The sequence below is a fragment of the Colletotrichum lupini genome, chromosome 6, assembly GCF_023278565.1.
Source record: "Colletotrichum lupini chromosome 6, complete sequence".
Classification (NCBI taxonomy): Eukaryota; Fungi; Ascomycota; class Sordariomycetes; order Glomerellales; family Glomerellaceae; genus Colletotrichum; species Colletotrichum lupini.
Genome location: NC_064679.1, coordinates 1,580,169 through 1,596,095, shown reverse-complemented (window position 1 = coordinate 1,596,095; position 15,927 = coordinate 1,580,169). Strand labels below are relative to the sequence as shown.

The 15,927-nt window shown below is 52.4% G+C and overlaps 6 protein-coding genes across 6 annotated transcripts; 5 read left to right on the top strand and 1 right to left on the bottom strand.

The window, feature by feature from the left end:
* Positions 1–3: 3 nt before the first annotated feature.
* Positions 4–339, top strand: CLUP02_11970 (uncharacterized protein; the record flags this gene model as incomplete). The annotated part of the gene is made up of 1 exon (XM_049290935.1): positions 4–339. One exon carries the CDS (start codon positions 4–6, stop codon positions 337–339), a length of 336 nt encoding a protein of 111 aa, XP_049148080.1.
* A 564-nt stretch (positions 340–903) lies between these two features.
* Positions 904–1,980, top strand: CLUP02_11969 (hemolysin III family channel protein; the record flags this gene model as incomplete). Its single annotated transcript, XM_049290934.1, has 2 exons — positions 904–1,491; positions 1,588–1,980. The coding sequence occupies 2 exons, from the start codon at positions 904–906 to the stop codon at positions 1,978–1,980; spliced, it is 981 nt and encodes a 326-aa protein (XP_049148079.1).
* Positions 1,981–2,139: 159 nt separating this feature from the next.
* CLUP02_11968 (uncharacterized protein) lies at positions 2,140–4,444 on the bottom strand (the record flags this gene model as incomplete). The annotated part of the gene is made up of 2 exons (XM_049290933.1): positions 2,140–3,203; positions 3,259–4,444. The coding sequence occupies 2 exons, from the start codon at positions 4,442–4,444 to the stop codon at positions 2,140–2,142; spliced, it is 2,250 nt and encodes a 749-aa protein (XP_049148078.1).
* Positions 4,445–4,835: 391 nt separating this feature from the next.
* Positions 4,836–6,625, top strand: CLUP02_11967 (uncharacterized protein; the record flags this gene model as incomplete). Its single annotated transcript, XM_049290932.1, has 7 exons — positions 4,836–4,910; positions 5,211–5,461; positions 5,495–5,741; positions 5,864–5,877; positions 5,954–6,239; positions 6,303–6,361; positions 6,421–6,625. The coding sequence occupies 7 exons, from the start codon at positions 4,836–4,838 to the stop codon at positions 6,623–6,625; spliced, it is 1,137 nt and encodes a 378-aa protein (XP_049148077.1).
* A 505-nt stretch (positions 6,626–7,130) lies between these two features.
* CLUP02_11966 (uncharacterized protein) lies at positions 7,131–11,217 on the top strand (the record flags this gene model as incomplete). The annotated part of the gene is made up of 7 exons (XM_049290931.1): positions 7,131–8,835; positions 8,905–9,456; positions 9,615–9,904; positions 9,968–10,304; positions 10,369–10,670; positions 10,730–11,071; positions 11,188–11,217. The coding sequence occupies 7 exons, from the start codon at positions 7,131–7,133 to the stop codon at positions 11,215–11,217; spliced, it is 3,558 nt and encodes a 1,185-aa protein (XP_049148076.1).
* Positions 11,218–12,861: 1,644 nt separating this feature from the next.
* CLUP02_11965 (serine endopeptidase) lies at positions 12,862–15,809 on the top strand (the record flags this gene model as incomplete). Its single annotated transcript, XM_049290930.1, has 3 exons — positions 12,862–12,996; positions 13,043–13,808; positions 13,900–15,809. The coding sequence occupies 3 exons, from the start codon at positions 12,862–12,864 to the stop codon at positions 15,807–15,809; spliced, it is 2,811 nt and encodes a 936-aa protein (XP_049148075.1).
* Between the last annotated feature and the right edge of the window lie 118 nt (positions 15,810–15,927).

Here is a 15,927-nt window from a genome sequence, read left to right as displayed (position 1 = left end):
GACATGGATGATGCCGGCTACCTTCACTGTTATTTTCATGCTCTGAGGTCTTTGGAAGTGTCAGACTGCAATTGTGTTGACTCGAGACTCGAAAATCGGACTCACGGTCTTCGTTCTTGCAATTGCAGTGCAACGTCCAAAAACTGGAACAGGCGGGGGGCTTTAAACAGTGGAAATGCGCCCGCGGGTATTCGTCGTCTTTTGCTACTCGTAGCAAAGATTTGCGCTCGAGAGTCACCTCCCACAGAACCCACCGGCCCTCTCTTCCCCATCCAGTGCCCGTTTCACAGTCGATGCTCACGTCTGACTGTCCTGCACATGCTGACCTTGAACTTTTGAGGCACATTTACCTTATGTAAGGCAAATGTTCAAATGTCTCACCTGACGCCCGCTCTCTTCCCGGCGGATGGTCCAGTCTGACCGACGGGCCGACCGTTCAGCGCATTCTTTGCCCGGCTCCAGCTGGCGGCACTTGTGATGACAACGGCCTCGGATCCGTTCGGTGCGGACCGAGAGAAAAACACATGATTTGGTGCCGTCTGCTGTTGCTGCTAAGGAAAATCTTCAAGCATGTGGAAATGCAGATGCCAGCAGAAAAAAAGAGGAAATCCCAACAATTCCCATCCCAATAAATCAGGGCCCTCCCTTTTACGTAGCTACCCCTGGCCTGACCCGCCGCCGCACACCCGGCGCTAGGCGTCAATCCATCATCGCAGTTGCAGCACCTTACCTCATATGCCTTTGTTGAACGTGCGCGCCCGTGATATCTCAACGGCCTTGAAATGCTTAAGAAGGACCACACCACATGCTACTATAGACATCTTTTCTCTCTCTTGATTTCCGACGCATATAGACAAGAACAACACCAGAAGATACCATCAACCTAAACAATAAACCACCAAGATGACAGCTCCAGAAACAGCCGACGGCACAGCCGGCCTCAGAAACCGCCGGCGCTCCTCGTCCTCCCACGACGCCACAACCCTCCTTTCAGCGGTAGAATCCTCCGCCGCCGCCCTCGAACGCAAAGTCGAAAAGGCCCTCCTCGTCCTCTGGGACGACCTGCCCGCCTGGCGCCGCGACAACCAATTCATCATCACCGGCTATCGCCCAGACTCCAACTCGTACCGCGCCTCCTTCCGCTCTTTGGGGTACCTGCACAACGAGTCCGTCAACATCTGGTCCCACCTCCTCGGCGCCGTCGCCTTCGTGATTACCGGCGCGGTCCTGTATGCCGTTATCGCGCCGCGCTACGAGTCGGCGAGCGATGCCGACATGATCGTCTTTGGGTGCTTTTTCGCCGGCGCGGTTGCGTGTTTGGGCATGAGTGCCACGTACCACGCCATGAGCAACCATTCGCCCGAGGTCGCAAAGTGGGGGAATAAGCTGGATTATTCGGGGATTGTGTTTCTTATTGTGGGCAGTTATGTGCCGGCCATGTATTACGGCTTTTATTGCCATCCTGCGTTGCTCAAGTTTTACCTCACAACGGTATGTCTCACTCACTCACTCATCCCTCATCTCTCACTCATCCCTCATGATATAAACCAACCCAGACACCAAATCTCACTAACACGACCTCTTAAGATCTGCCTCCTAGGCCTAGGCTGCGGCGCAGTCTCCTGGATCGAATTCTTCCGCGCCCCGGAATGGCGCACCTTCCGCGCCTGCATGTTCACCGCCCTCGGCACCTCGGGCGTCGTCCCCGTCCTCCACGGCCTGACAATCTACGGCCGCCAGGAGATGGAGGACCGCATGAGCCTCAGCTGGGTCGTCCTGCACGGCCTCATGTACATCTTTGGCGCTTTTCTATATGCGTTCCGCTGGCCGGAGCGCTCGTTCCCGCGCACGTTTGATATTTGGGGCAGCTCGCACCAGATTTTTCACTTTTTCGTGGTGATGGCCGCCGTGACGCATTTATATGGCATGGCTAAGGCTTTTGATTATCATCATACTGTTACAGGGGGCAAGTGTTTCTGATCAGAGGGGTTTGTAGATGGTGGTAGATGGTGTAATGAGGTTCATGAGTCTCGGATACATGATGTTTTTTACTGTATAGAAGGTTGATAATAGAGGGTATCATTCACACTTTTGCCTATTTCGCCTTTGTTGCTCTATGTTTGGGAGGTGTCTCTCTCTCTAGCATTCCAATCCCAAATCAATGACCCTCACCAGGCCAGATGCCATCGCAACAGCCGCCCAGCACGAGTACTCCATGTTCGGATTCCACGCCATCGTCGTGATCCGCGTCAACGGCTCCGAAATCACAGCGCGCTCAGGATCAGCAAAGTGCCCATCAACCTCCTCCTGACCGCCTTGTACATCAGCGTCCTCCTCCTCTCCAGCCTCCGCCGCCGCCGCTGCAGCGCCCTTCTTCCCCTTTGCCTTACCCTTACCCTTAGCCTTGGCTTTACCCTTCTTATCCTTTTGCTTGTTGATCGCAACCTTGGTCTTCCACGTGTCCACCTTAGGATTCACATTCGGCACCGGCCGGAACCCCTGCAATATCCTCGACGCGCCACGACACCGGTCCGTTGTGCTCCCGCCCTCGTGCCCGTTCACCACCTCCGCGTCAAGCCTCTCGCGCGGTATGTGCTGGTGGTCGAGAACCTTCATCTTGTGCCCGAAATGATGCTTCGAAGCAAAGATACGATTCGACGGGTTCGCAGCCCACACCGTTCCGTCGGTATACCCCACCAGCACAAACGGATGCTGCGCGCCGACAGCGAGACACGTCGGCAGCCGGTCCCCGTCCATAACTTTCCGCACCTGCGCGGCGTACCACCGCGCGTGGACGAACCCGACAGAGGCGTTGAGCGGGTTCGCGGACGGCACGGCGGTGAAGAAGCCGCGTAGGTGGTCACTCCATTGCATAAGGTTCGGCTGCGGCGTGATGGCGAAGCAGGGGAAGCTTGTCCGCTCGCACGAGGGGTCGGAGAGGTCTACGAGGGTGGTGTAGCCTGCGATCGGGGTCGAGGCGACGAGGTACGGGTCCGAGGGGTACGCCGTATCGAGGTGCATCACGTAGGTTGAGTGGACGTCGTGGCGGGCGAGGCAGATGCGCGGGGAGATGGACCAGAGGGTCAGGGAGCCGTCTGAGTGGCCTAGAACGATGCGGTTTGTGTTGACCCAGGCGAAGCAACTTGCTGTCACGTTGGTTTCTGAGGAGACGCCGAGGGATACGACAGAGTTTTCGAGTTTAGCTGTGGAATTAGTCAGTGTAAAGAACACAAGAGGCAGGGGAGTACATGGTCTTACCGAATGCGTCCTCTTCTCGGTCGCCGATTTCCTTGACCGAGACGACGTGAACCTGCCCGTCGCCGCAAAGCAGTGCAAGTAAGCCTAAAGAGCCGTCCTCCCTGAAGGGTACAGGGCACCACTTGAGCCGCTTCACCCTACCCCAGTCGACGCACAGCGTCCTGGCAAGTCGCGCAGGGCGTGCGGCAGGTCTTGAGACGCCGTCGCCGTCCTTCTGCCCGCGAAGCTCCCACAGCTGCACGATACCCTTTTTCTCATTGTAAGCGTCCTCGAGGCCCATTTGGTGGTCCGTCGGCGGGACCACGGCGAGGGAGAGAATCTGCGATTCCCCCTCTGCTCTTGGGGCCCATTCCATTCCGATAACCATGCCACCCGCATCGAACATCCATCCAGAAGACTTCTGCTCGTCGCCGGCGTCATTCGTCAGGACTTGCCCCATCTCGCCAAGCACTACGCTATCGTACGGCGGAATCTCGACTTCTTGCTGGTTCTGATAAGGCCCGATCACAGTGACCAAGTGACCGCCCGGGTTCAACCGGTACCCCTCCGCTTCTATCGCCCCCATCTCCCTCTCGGCCTCGACAATCCCCTTGGTGCCTTTTAGCCTCTCGAACCAGCCCTTCGCAGCGCGTTGCTGGTCTTCATTGAACCCTTCCCCGAGCCACGGACTCGGCACCGGGTGAGCAGGCCCATCGGGCAACTTACTCGGCAGCACCGCATACCCAGCCCACCGATTCAGCAACCAACTCGCGACGCCAACAGCCTCCGCCTCGGGCCCGTAAAAGAAGTCCAGCACTTGAATCCGCTGACCACGCTTGAGTTCGCCGGTGTAATAGCGCGTAGGCCGGCCGTCGGCGTGGTAGGTGTCGAGGGCGGTCATATCCGTCGGGCGTTTCTTGATCCCGGCGGAGCTGGTGTAGGCGGGCCGCTCCTCGTCACTGTCATTGCCTCTTCTGCGTGACCCGTCATCAATGGCTAGGTTGGATGGATCTTCTGCCTCGAAATCATCGTCGCCCCCGTCGACGTCCATTCGGTCGTCCTCATCATCGTCTTCCGGGTCCGGCGGCGGCGCCTCGAAATTTTCGTCTTCTGGGTCATCGTGGGCTTCTTCTGGCGGCTCGCCGTCTGAGCCGTAGTCTATGATGGCGACGCGTTTGGTCTTGTTGCGGGGCCTTGTGCGCACCATGACGACGAAACGAGTGTGGTGTTTCCTTTCGTAAGTGAAGTGGTTCAAGTTGAGGCGGAATGAGACGTGAAGTGAAAAAAGAAAGTGAACCAAAGAAAGGTACGAGTCTCGGAAGCCGGCGCACTGTGCCTCATGCGGGGCCGATTTCTGCAGCGGGACTTGCGGCAGGGACGGGGCGGAGAGATCCGCCCAAAACCCTGGGTCTTAGCGTCTCCGGCATGGAAAACACAGTGCCAACTGCCATCTGCTCACCTCACCACTCAACTCATCATCACATCTGGTGATGTGCCCAATCTTTTTCATTTATCAAGTTATCGTCAAGCTATACAAACTGTTCATGAGGCGTATTGAATGACAGCAATCAAGGCGATTATCGAAACTCTGACCCTCAATGAGTATCGGTGTCATCTTTCTAGCCAATAGTTGTCCGAACTCGATGGCAACATGGATGCAGTTCTTGACAGCAGTAAGTCCTCCTACAGGGTGAATTCATCTATGGAGTCGTGATAACGTTTGGTATTGCCAAACCGCCCTAGCACTGTTCCTTAGAACGCTAAAATGTAGTGTGAAGGATAATAGAAACAGCAAAGATGGTACAAACTTGGAGAATATCAAAAGAATCAGAAAGTTAGGGATAGTAAATAGGCAAGTAGGCATCATAGTGTAATGTTGACCAGCATCTTACTTCGTCACCCACTTGGCAACCTCGCTCAAGCCAAAAGTCTCAAACTCGTGATATACCCTTACTGGAAAGTCCTCTGACCAGTACATCGTCTTTCACCGCAGTGTTGAAGGCAAAAGTGGGACCTTCGCACCGACGAGTACAACACCGGCACCAACAGGCGATCTCATTCTCGTCGCCGGCCTATCTAGATATGATAGATGCGTCTATTTCCTCATCCTAATCAATGCCTCTTCCATCTTTGCCTCCAACATACCGATAGCAAAATACAGCCACGATGCTGTGGTGTCAGATCCCCCACGCCTCCCCTTTCCGGACAACGATCCCAAGGCCACGTAAATCATGTGCCGTATACTCCATGGCAATAGTCTGAACGTGGAGATGAGAGAAGCCCCGCCGAAGTTGATCCCGACTATGGCCATTCCAGCCGCAAAACGACTGTACACTCGTCCTTACGGTGGCAGCCGAGTACTGGCTCTCGCCGGAGATCATAGACACCATCGCGCAGTCCGGAGTTGCATACCCAAAGAAGAAGGACCTCCACCTGGCGGCGTACTGATGCAAGCACGAGAGGGCATACGAGGCGGCGTCACTGCGATTGATCGCCGAGATATCGTGGAATTTCGGCTTTCTGGCAGATGAAAAATCGGGGGAGGATGAAGTTGTCGCACTGAGAAGTACTAGTGAGCTTTTCTATACCCCTATTTTCATTCCACATCTCATGCATGGCATTCAAGAGAAATCAGCTATCGTGGAGAGCAAATAGCCGCACTGGAGGTGAACGTAACGAAATCCATCTATCCCTCTACACGTGAATGATGAAGCAGATTCACGCAATGCCCTACTGCCAATGCAACATCCGCAAGCCAGCGGTGGAGGCGGTTCCTCCGCCGTCACGAAAACACAAACCGGGTCACAACTGCCGCAGCATCTTCAGTCCTCCGCAACGTCGACATAGATATCTTACCGAGGGGCACGCCGTACATATCGATCAGCTCCATGATGAGACCAGCTGATGTGAAGATGTCAAAGGCGTTGGAATTCAACCGCGTTGGACAATGTCACGTGCCGGGCCCGCCTCTGGGGCACCACAAGACGTTGATGAAGTGCTCCGTGAGTCAATTTAAGAGGGGCGGGATGCTGAGGGGTCTTTGCTTGGGTTTTCTGCATCCGCAGATGGTGTGCGAGGATTCCGTGCCGCATGGAGAGAACGACAGGGAAAGAGAGTCCGAGGGGTGGGTTCCATGAGGTTCGTGAACAAACAGCTAACGAACCAACGGTTGACGGTAGACAGTATGCACACGTTTCCGAAAACGGGAAGTGCTAAGCAGATTTGCGTCGGAGCTGAAAGCTCCATGCATTCGGACAGGTCATATCTCAAGTTGACCAAGATTGGAACCAGACAAAAAAGTGAAGTGAGGCTAGCAGGTATGTCATGGCTGGCTTTCTCAAACGCCTACAAGAATTTCGACCTTGACCACCGCGTCCACCTGGAGTAGAACCAAGGCATCACAAACATGCAATTGAGCTTGTCTTGTGTCGACGTCTTACCTAGTAAATTTTGCTCGTTCCTTAGAATCACTTACTTTAGGGGGGACGAATAGACATACTCCAGTAGCTGACAAAACTTTGGAGAGTGTAATGAACTACCCATGCGAGGCCCGCATGAATGCTGCAGCAATAATTCAATATCACCTGCTGCGTAACGTCAATCTCAAGTCGAAGTCACGCTGTAGAATAAATAGCTCTTGCATGAAGGCGGCGACTTGATTCGCGCATTATTCTTGAAAGAGTAACGAAAGCGAAAATAGAGAAGCGCACGCCGTAGAAATATGAGAACTCCTTGGTCTCTGGCATTTCAGAGCCTCAACATCTTTTCCTTTGGATACCCCAATTCCAATCTCAGTCTGAGCTTATATGGGAAATCAATTCTCACGAATTCAGTTCTTTATCGATCATTTACCGATAGTCTGCTTCCACCCATCTCGACCATCCCCAACCGCTATGATGTCTGAACTAGACTCTGCTGTCGCCGCTTTGGGTTCAGAGCCTCACGAGATAGCTCATCCGACCGTCGATGAGACTGACAGCATATCACATTCCAGCGACTCAAGTGGTGACCAACCCTCCGACTCCAACAGCAACCCACAGCATGCGAATGATCAACTGCAGTCTCACTTGATGCAACAACTTTTGACAATGGCGAATCATCCGCACCCCGAAGCCGTGGGCGACCCTAAAGCACTCCGCGAATTGATTAAAGAGTACGAATCGGAAGTCAACGTCAAAGATGACATGGGCATGACTCCTCTTCACGTTGCGGCTGAGAAGGGCCTCGTCGGTGCCGTTGAAGAGCTTATCAGGGCTGGCGCCGACCTTGAAACTCAAGATCACAAAGGCTTCACACCTTTGATGACGGCCACTCGGGAGCAGCAGGTGGAAGTCATGAGAAAGCTTCTCAAGCCTCCATCAGAGTACAGCGGCGATGTGATGGTTCAACTAGAGAAACGTAGCCTAACGGGACGGACTCCTATCCTATGGGCAAGCATATACGGATTCTTAGATGGCGTGGTCCTTTTGATCGATGCCGGAGCAGACTGCGATGCTCAGACTGTGCAGTCATTGGCAACACCTCTAATAGCAGCTAGCTTCTGGGGTTCTGAAGATATAGTCAAGGCTCTTCTCAACACGGATAACCCCAGAGGCCGTGCAGACCTCAACTTGTCGGATGTGGACCGGCGTACTGCTTTACATGCAGCGGTGACTGGAGAGCATCTTGAAATTGCCAAATTGCTGCTCGATGTGGAGGCTACATTGACTACCCTGCAGGACGCGTACGATCAGACACCTTTGCACCTGGCAGTCGATCAAGGCAGCGAGAGCTTAGTTAAGTTACTGGCAAGCGCAGATGTCAATGTCTTTGGTGCATCTAGACAGACGGCATTGCATCTAGCAAGTAAAAAAGGCGACAAAAAGGTCGCTTCATGGCTTCTGGAAGCAAAGGCAGACATAAACGCAAAAGACGCGGATGACAATACACCGCTACATGTTGCCTTTCTTACACTCCTCGAAGTTCAGGAAAAGCTGGCCTTGAATTCTTCATCGGCATTTCTTGATCTCTCAATGGGAGATGGGCCGAATACAGAGCTTCGGCTACAACCTGATCGGCTCATAGCCACGATACAGCTTCTGCTCGAAAATGATGCTCAAATCGCAGTCTCCAACTGTAGGGAGGAAACGCCCTTGCGTCTTGCTGCAGCATGTGGTCAGCACTCTATTTTTGAAATCATTTTGAAAAGGATGGAGCAGAGAGACAAGTCCATCAGCAACAACGATATCCAGGCAGTACTCTCTTCCGCTCTTCGTCTTGGAGTACAAAGGCGGGCTGCTGTGATGGCAACCTTGCTTGAATCGGACTTGGTGGAAGTTGCCGACTTCGACCAAGAAGACGCTTGGAAAGATACCCTCAAGTGGGCTGCTAGTGACCCCGAGCTACACCACATTGCGCAACTGCTCATGCGCAAAATGCCGAGAAAGCAAGGAGTTCTACCGCCATGTTCAAAGGCTTGGAGCGCAATCGGATGGGCAGCCCACGAGCAGCTTCCCGAGGTTCTGTTCGCGCTCATTTCCACATGTCCTGAAACTCCTGACACTGAGACGGCACTCAGTTCAACCCTAGAGTCAACCCTGGAGCTGGTCAAGAGAGCAGGTAGCAGAGAAGCAAGTGATCGGCTTCCACTCATATTGTGGCTCCTTATCACTGCTTCCAAACAAACAGACGGGCTCCAGAAGAATTTGGATAAAGCCTTGGGCGAAGTGAGGAAATTGCAAGAGGAGCCGCAAAGCGTAACACCTACAAGTGCCCAGAAGTCACGAGGGGAGGACTACGAGGATATCTCCAGAGCCAAGACAGGTGGTCTTCGGGTCCAAGAACGCGACGGTGGTCAGGGGAGGGGCAACAACGAGGAAGTGGCGGACACCAAGAAGCTGGTGCCGGGATCACATCAGATACCCTTCGAGTCAAAGAACTTGAAGACGCTCAAAGACATACTCCGCGATCCCCCCTTTGCACGAGTCCATAGAGAGCCCATGGCATACGACATACCACGATCCAGGATCGAAAAGTCCCGCGACGACGTCTTGGAAAAGTTCAAGGCTACCATCGTACAATTTTATGGAGCCAAGGGCGTATCTGGGACAATTCAAGCCAAGAGACCCATTCGCGAGGTTATTTACGATGTCGGCCCTAAAGAGATGATGCAAACCTGGACAGCCATGCAAACAGCCGTCGCCAAACTAAGTGAAGAGGTTGATGAGGTTGACCCTGTATGTGACTTTACATGGGTACATTTGCCGGCTACAAACGTGAGTTTGCCTCTACGTAGACTCAATCGATCATCTCTAATGGAAAACAGATGGATTGGATGAATGTAGGTGTCGCTCCCGGCCAAGTCCTCTCATGTTCTCTAGAGGGTTGTCCAACTTGAGATCGTCCAAGCTCACTCACATATCAGGATCTTTTTACCCGAATCATGAAGGACGAGAAATGTGGTCCTCGTCAGTATTACGAGGCCAAGTCTTTTTTTCAGGACAGCTGGCTTGAGGTCCCAGATGAAAAGTCTGACTCGAGAATCGTGAGACCGAAAGCCGTATTAAGACAATCTGACAAGGCGGAAGACCGTAATCAAGAACAATACGGAGAGAAAAACAATCAAGTTACCAAGAAGGGCCGCTCTAGAAAGAGTAGTCCTGATTTGGTGGCTACGTCAGCGATCTACGTAAGCATTTAACTCAGGCATCACATGCTACCACGACACTACCTCTCTGACAAAAGGTTGTAGATGCCCTACTTCTGCTTCTCTGTCAATCTAGGTAATAACCGAGAAGCCGAGAAAGACTATAAGAGCTTGTTAGAAGCCTACGAGGCCCACTCGCCGCAGTCGGTCATCCACAAGTCGCCGACTCTCGACGAGTGGTACTACCACTTCGCAAAGAATCAGAAGTCGGCCGATGATAGAGATCATCGTAATCGGAATCAGGTTGTCACCAAGTATTGGAGAAGGGAAGAAACTAGAGAACAGACTGGGCAGAGCGAGGTGTCTTCCATGGCTTCTGGCTTCACGGGTGAGTTGACGCTACTTCGTGTCAACCAGGTGTGGATTTGGACCATCGGCAACAGTAAGTGAATCTATTTCTGTATTCAAGAAGAGATTTGCTGTTAGCTAATGAATTTGACGGTCAGAATGGCTCCTGACAGCAACTTCTTGCTTGTTCAGTAAATGCCACGGTACACTGGTGGAGGGAATCCTTGACCAGCTCAGCAAGCAAGCAAAATACGGAGGCCGCAAATCCCAGCCAAGTTCAGCAGTGGAGATGGCAAAACTGATAGCCGATTACTGCATTGGTTCATACGAGAGACGCCCCAACAGTGAAATACAACCGCACAAACCTCCTATCGATACTGTTCCTTCTGGGAGTTCAAAGCCTGTGATTGGACAACAACTGTCAATCAGTCAAATTTACTCAAATCACATGAACCAAATTGTAATCTCATTCCCTTCATTAGCAACACACTAGCATGAAACAGCTGACAACATAGTTAGGGGAGGGCTGAAACAGCACTTTACAACTCATTCAAATACCGGGAACGGCTGCAGAACGAGCAGGACGGGCTCGATTCAAGAGTTTCAAAACTGCTTCGAGAATGGGAAGCCGCACGGATCAGTAGCAATATGGAGGTTGCGATCAACAAGGCGGAGAAACTATACAGTGACATCAAAGATGTCCGCGACGAGTTGAACATTCTCAAATCAGTCGCGCAATACCAGCAAAGTGTACAAAGGAAATTGACCCCCAGCCAGGTAAAGAATGCAGATCTCACCGCGGCACAGGTGGTGAGCAATATAATAGAGTTGGACGTTGTTGCGGACAGAATACAGTTGGCGGTAAGTCTGGTGCCAATGTGTCAGTGGTCACGTACCAGTATATTCACTGACCCGGAATGGGCAAAAGGTAAACGCAACGATTTCTCTACAACAGAACGAAATTGCAAACAACCAAGCAAAACTGGCTTGGGACCAAGCAAGGCTAGCTGTCAGACAAGGAGAACTAGCAGGAAAACAATCTAAGGTCCTTGTGGTCTTCACCTTTGCAACTTTGCTCTTCGTAAGTTGTTTATGTCGAGAAGGATTGTTTGCCTGCACACTGACTAGCTCTCCAAGCTTCCTTTATCTTTCCTCTCATCCCTCTTCGCTCTAGACGTTTCTTCCTTTCTCCAGACGCCTACCTGGGCGTATCTTGTGATATGTAAGTCTTATTCGTTTAGCGTAGCTTCCTACATGTGTACTTGATAAGAATTGACATTTGCTACTACAGTCTTAGTATCAAGCGTAGTTTCTCTCATTATAGGGCTAGTCGCATTTTTCTCGGAGACTATTAAGAAATACGGAAAAAAGACATGGAAACATGTGAGGAGACCGAAGACTTATGGTCCCATATGTTAGCGAGCTGAAGTTCCGTCGGGTGTGTCGCAATGGACTATTGTACTCTTGCCGTTTTTTCATGATCGCCTTCCTCATACTTAGAGTTCATGATGTTTCCTAGTTGAGAAGACATACGATACATCAATTCGCCTCAGGGTCTGCCTTGCACTAGGAATTCAAAGCTGCTCAGCCGTACCGTCTATGTTGTCGAGGCAGATCCCTTTCCTGTAGCAGGTCTGTATGGTTTACAGCCTGAGCAGCCCTCTGTAGGCTGCAGCGGCTAGACTACGGCCTGAGCAAGCCGGAGGTACTGCAGGCGACTTTGAAGTTGGTGAGCTAATAGAAGCGATATCTCCGTAGGTATGCAAATCCAAATATAAGAAGGCTTCAGCCGCTTTACTATAGATAGGCGGCATTAAGCTCTTTACTAAGACTAAAGCATTGACAAACCTGACATCTGGCATACTTACAGCGCCCCTTTGACACATTCAATGCTAGTGCTGAATCAATTATTTTGTCCAAACGTAGTCCTGTACGATTTCCCTTCTACGCCAAATTCTATCGAGTTTGGTCCCAAAGTCTAGTCGAGCCAGAGAATGCGCAGTCGATTCATTCTGACAACGATTCCCTCGCTCTCGGAAACAACTTGCACCTACGAAATGCGGTTCGAGGATTGCTATGGCTCGGTCTTTTTCTGATCATTCATCACGCTCTATATGATGCCATTTCCATCGGCCGTGCAACCCCTAGATGCTCTGAAGAATGCTTACACTGGCACAGCCATCTTGACGAGGCAGCAAGCTTTGCCCTGTGGAAGGCGCACGGTACCAAAGCTGAGGTCATGACCTAGTCGCAAAGCTATCGTAAGAATTGTTGAATGGTCTCATGGCGTACCTTTCAACACCCATCGGAAGCGCGGCACGCGTGGCATGCGCGGGTGTAGAGGTCAGCCGGGAAGACCGGCCCACGAAGCTCGGTATCGGATCAAATCCTTACTTACTTTAAAAACATCGCGAGGTGCCAGGCTGTTTTGAGAAGGAGAGCAAGAATCCTGATTATTGTAATCTATCTAGAGTTCGACCTAGCGGTCTGATGTCGGCCGGTTCGGATGGATATGCTACCTTTGCGAAGCCTAAACCCACCTATAAGATCCTTAGTACATAAAACCTCACTAAGCATCTTTATCAGATATGTGTATGGTAGACTGTCGTCAATGTCGAAGTCCTTAATTCTCATACATTCGCTTGCGCATCATGCGCTGCATTCGACATCTCGGACTCATCTTTGCAGGCTTCACCGCTGCACTTGTCCCATTACCTATAGGTGGAAAACCTCGTAGTAGCTATGTCATTGAATATGGCTTTACGACGGAGAGCGTGCGGTACCTTGTCTGTGGGACATTCCATGACTGAAGGCGCTAACATATGGCGATAGTCTGAAGGTATGCCATTGACCATCGAGGATGGACTTGTAGAATATGGATTCTACTGCTCCGTCACTAAGTTTCGCGAGTACAACTCAAACATTCTTCACGGAGCCTCTTTCTCGCTGAAATGCGGCGAAGGAGCGATTCAACTCCACCAACCATCGTTGGATACAATCGCTATCATCACTAATGCCCAAAATGTATGGCGTCTTCCCTCCGAAGGGGGCTTGTTCGAATACCAGAGAACGTCAAAGCAACAGCAACTCCCACCCGGAGAGCCAAAGCATCCAGAAATCAACGAACCTGGCCGCAGAGGCGCTGTGCAAGCCAATGTCGACAGCACCAGGATCGCCTCCAAGGCCGCGCTTCTCCGGGCTTCGCATGAGGACACTGGTGTCTTGCGCTTACACGAGGAGAATGTAACTGGCGCAAACGTCCGCGTTGCCATCATGGATGCCGCGATTGATGTGACCGCACCTGGCCTGGTAGCAACGAACATCGCATATACCACCAACTTGCGGACCGGCGCCAACGACTCTGCCGGGAGCTGTGACCCGCACGGCACCGGGAATCTCGGCATCGCCGGCGGAAAGGGCGATCCGCAATGGGGCTATACCGGTGTCGCACCGGATGCCACCTTTGAAGCGATCGCCAACTCTGACTGCGTCAACCCCATTAACGGAGACGACCAGGTGAATGACTTCCTTCACATGTACGAGCGGCATCTGGACATCATTTCCATTCCTTACAGCTACGAGTTGGAATATCCTGAAGGTAAGTGGTGCTTGTCCTGTATAGACGGGCAACTGATGCGCCTCCATCTGCCTACTGATTGACCGCGTTCACTTGCTGACTATCAGGCTAGCCCCTTGGCCCGCGTTAATAGAGCGTATGTTCGACAACGGCACTCTTGTAACCACTGTTGCCGGTAACACCGGTCCGGGGTTGTATTCGATCAGAGCCCCCACGGCCAGTCGCGGCGGCATGGCTATCGGTACCTACGATACTTCCCTCGTCCCTGTGTATACATGGCAAGGGAACTGGACAGCAGGCGGTGAGACTGGTCCAGTATACTATCACCCGAGTGATCCCACCGATACGCAAATATTCGACATGCCCGCCCAGATCAACCTGACGTTGTGGTGGCCTGGCGCTTTCGATCCTGCGGCTCTGGAGGGACCCCAAGATGTTGTGTCTCCTTGCCGACCTCTTCCAACCGGCGCAAAACCGCCCTCAAATCCGGCAACTACGATTCTTCTCCAGTCTAGATACGAATGTTGGAGTGACCCCGATGACGCGTCTTTGGATATCACCACCAAGTACGGAATACCATATGTCATGGGTTACGCTCCCAATTATACCGTTCACGCACTCAGCATCCCCCGCATGGGTAGTACGAATCTAAACCCTTCTGTACGTGCGGCAGTCAACATCGGTTTCGACGAAGCCTCAAGACTCGTATCGCTGCTCGCGAAACACGGCCGCGTCGATCTCTCCCTGACAGGCGATCCATCGTCAGCCGACATGAACCTCAGCTTCATACCCAACAACCAGACAGGCCTCACGCCATCATCCTGGACAACTTGGGGTCCGGCTTTGGATACACATATGGGCGTTGCCGTTCTCGGACCGTCGCAGTACGTCGCCATGCCGTTCCCTGCACGTCTCGGCGGCCTCGGCGTATGGGCCGGAACTAGCTTCTCAACCCCGTACCTGGGCGGCGTCGCGGCCCTCGTGAAGTCTGCTCATCCCGAGTGGTCGCCGCGCCAGATCCGCAATGCTATCGTGGCCACGGCACGTCCTGTAGACTACAACGATGGTATTCCAAACTTCATGGTTCATGCTATCAAGGCCCCGGTTCAGCAGCAAGGAGGTGGGAGGGTCGATGCCTGGAGTGCTGTGCGGAGCGTCACGACGGTCAGCGTGACGGATCTTGCTTTCAATGACACCGATCACAGACCACCGTTCCTAAGTTTCACCCTCGCCAACACGGGTGTTGAGGAGCTCACTTACCAGCTGGATCATCTACCAGCGGGGTCAGGTTACGTGATCGATCCTGCAGCCCCTTACACCTTCTCTTTGCCCAACATCAGCGATGCCTACACCAACCTATCGATTACTCCCACGACTCTAACGTTGAAGGGCGGTGAATCTGCATCCGTAGCAGTATCGATCCTCTCCGAACCCGACTTGGCTGATGCCGCAGCTCGGCTGTCGTTTTTCGGCGGTTACATATCAGTCCAATCATCAGCTTCTGAGGCTAATCTTCTGACAGTGCCCTATACTGGCTATGGAGGATCTCTGCTCAACTTACCCATCATTGATCGGACTCAGACCAAATTGATTGGAGTCAAGCTGCCGAATGTCGCATTCAATGATGTTGAGCCCGGAAGGATATTCAATGCCACGTATAACGCCAGCGTCGGCATAGATGAGAACCCCATCACCTATCTGGATAGCGTATGTCCAGGATTTGCCTTCCAGCAAGTCGTGAGGAGCAGGCTAGTGAAGTATTCCATGGTGAATACCAAGACTGGCGAAGCACCATTCCACAACGACACCGTCGGAACAGACGCGGAGCCAATGACTGCGGCTTGGTTCTGGGGCGGCTCCGAGAACAACAGGACATTTGTGCCGGCTGGAACCTATGTCTGGGAGGTACTTGCGCTGAGGATGAATGGTGACCGTGAAAACCCAACACATTTCGAATTCTGGAGGTCAGACGAATGGAGTTTGGCTTACAGTCTGAACAGTACCGGCTTGCCTACGGTGTAATGCCTCTGTGGAGCAACGGTTAGACGAGCAGAGCCTTGTGCACATGCTTCTTCTCTCGATAGAAGCCTTAACTTGGAGCCGTCTGAAGCGGGAAGACTGACGGCCAAGTGAGCTTGAC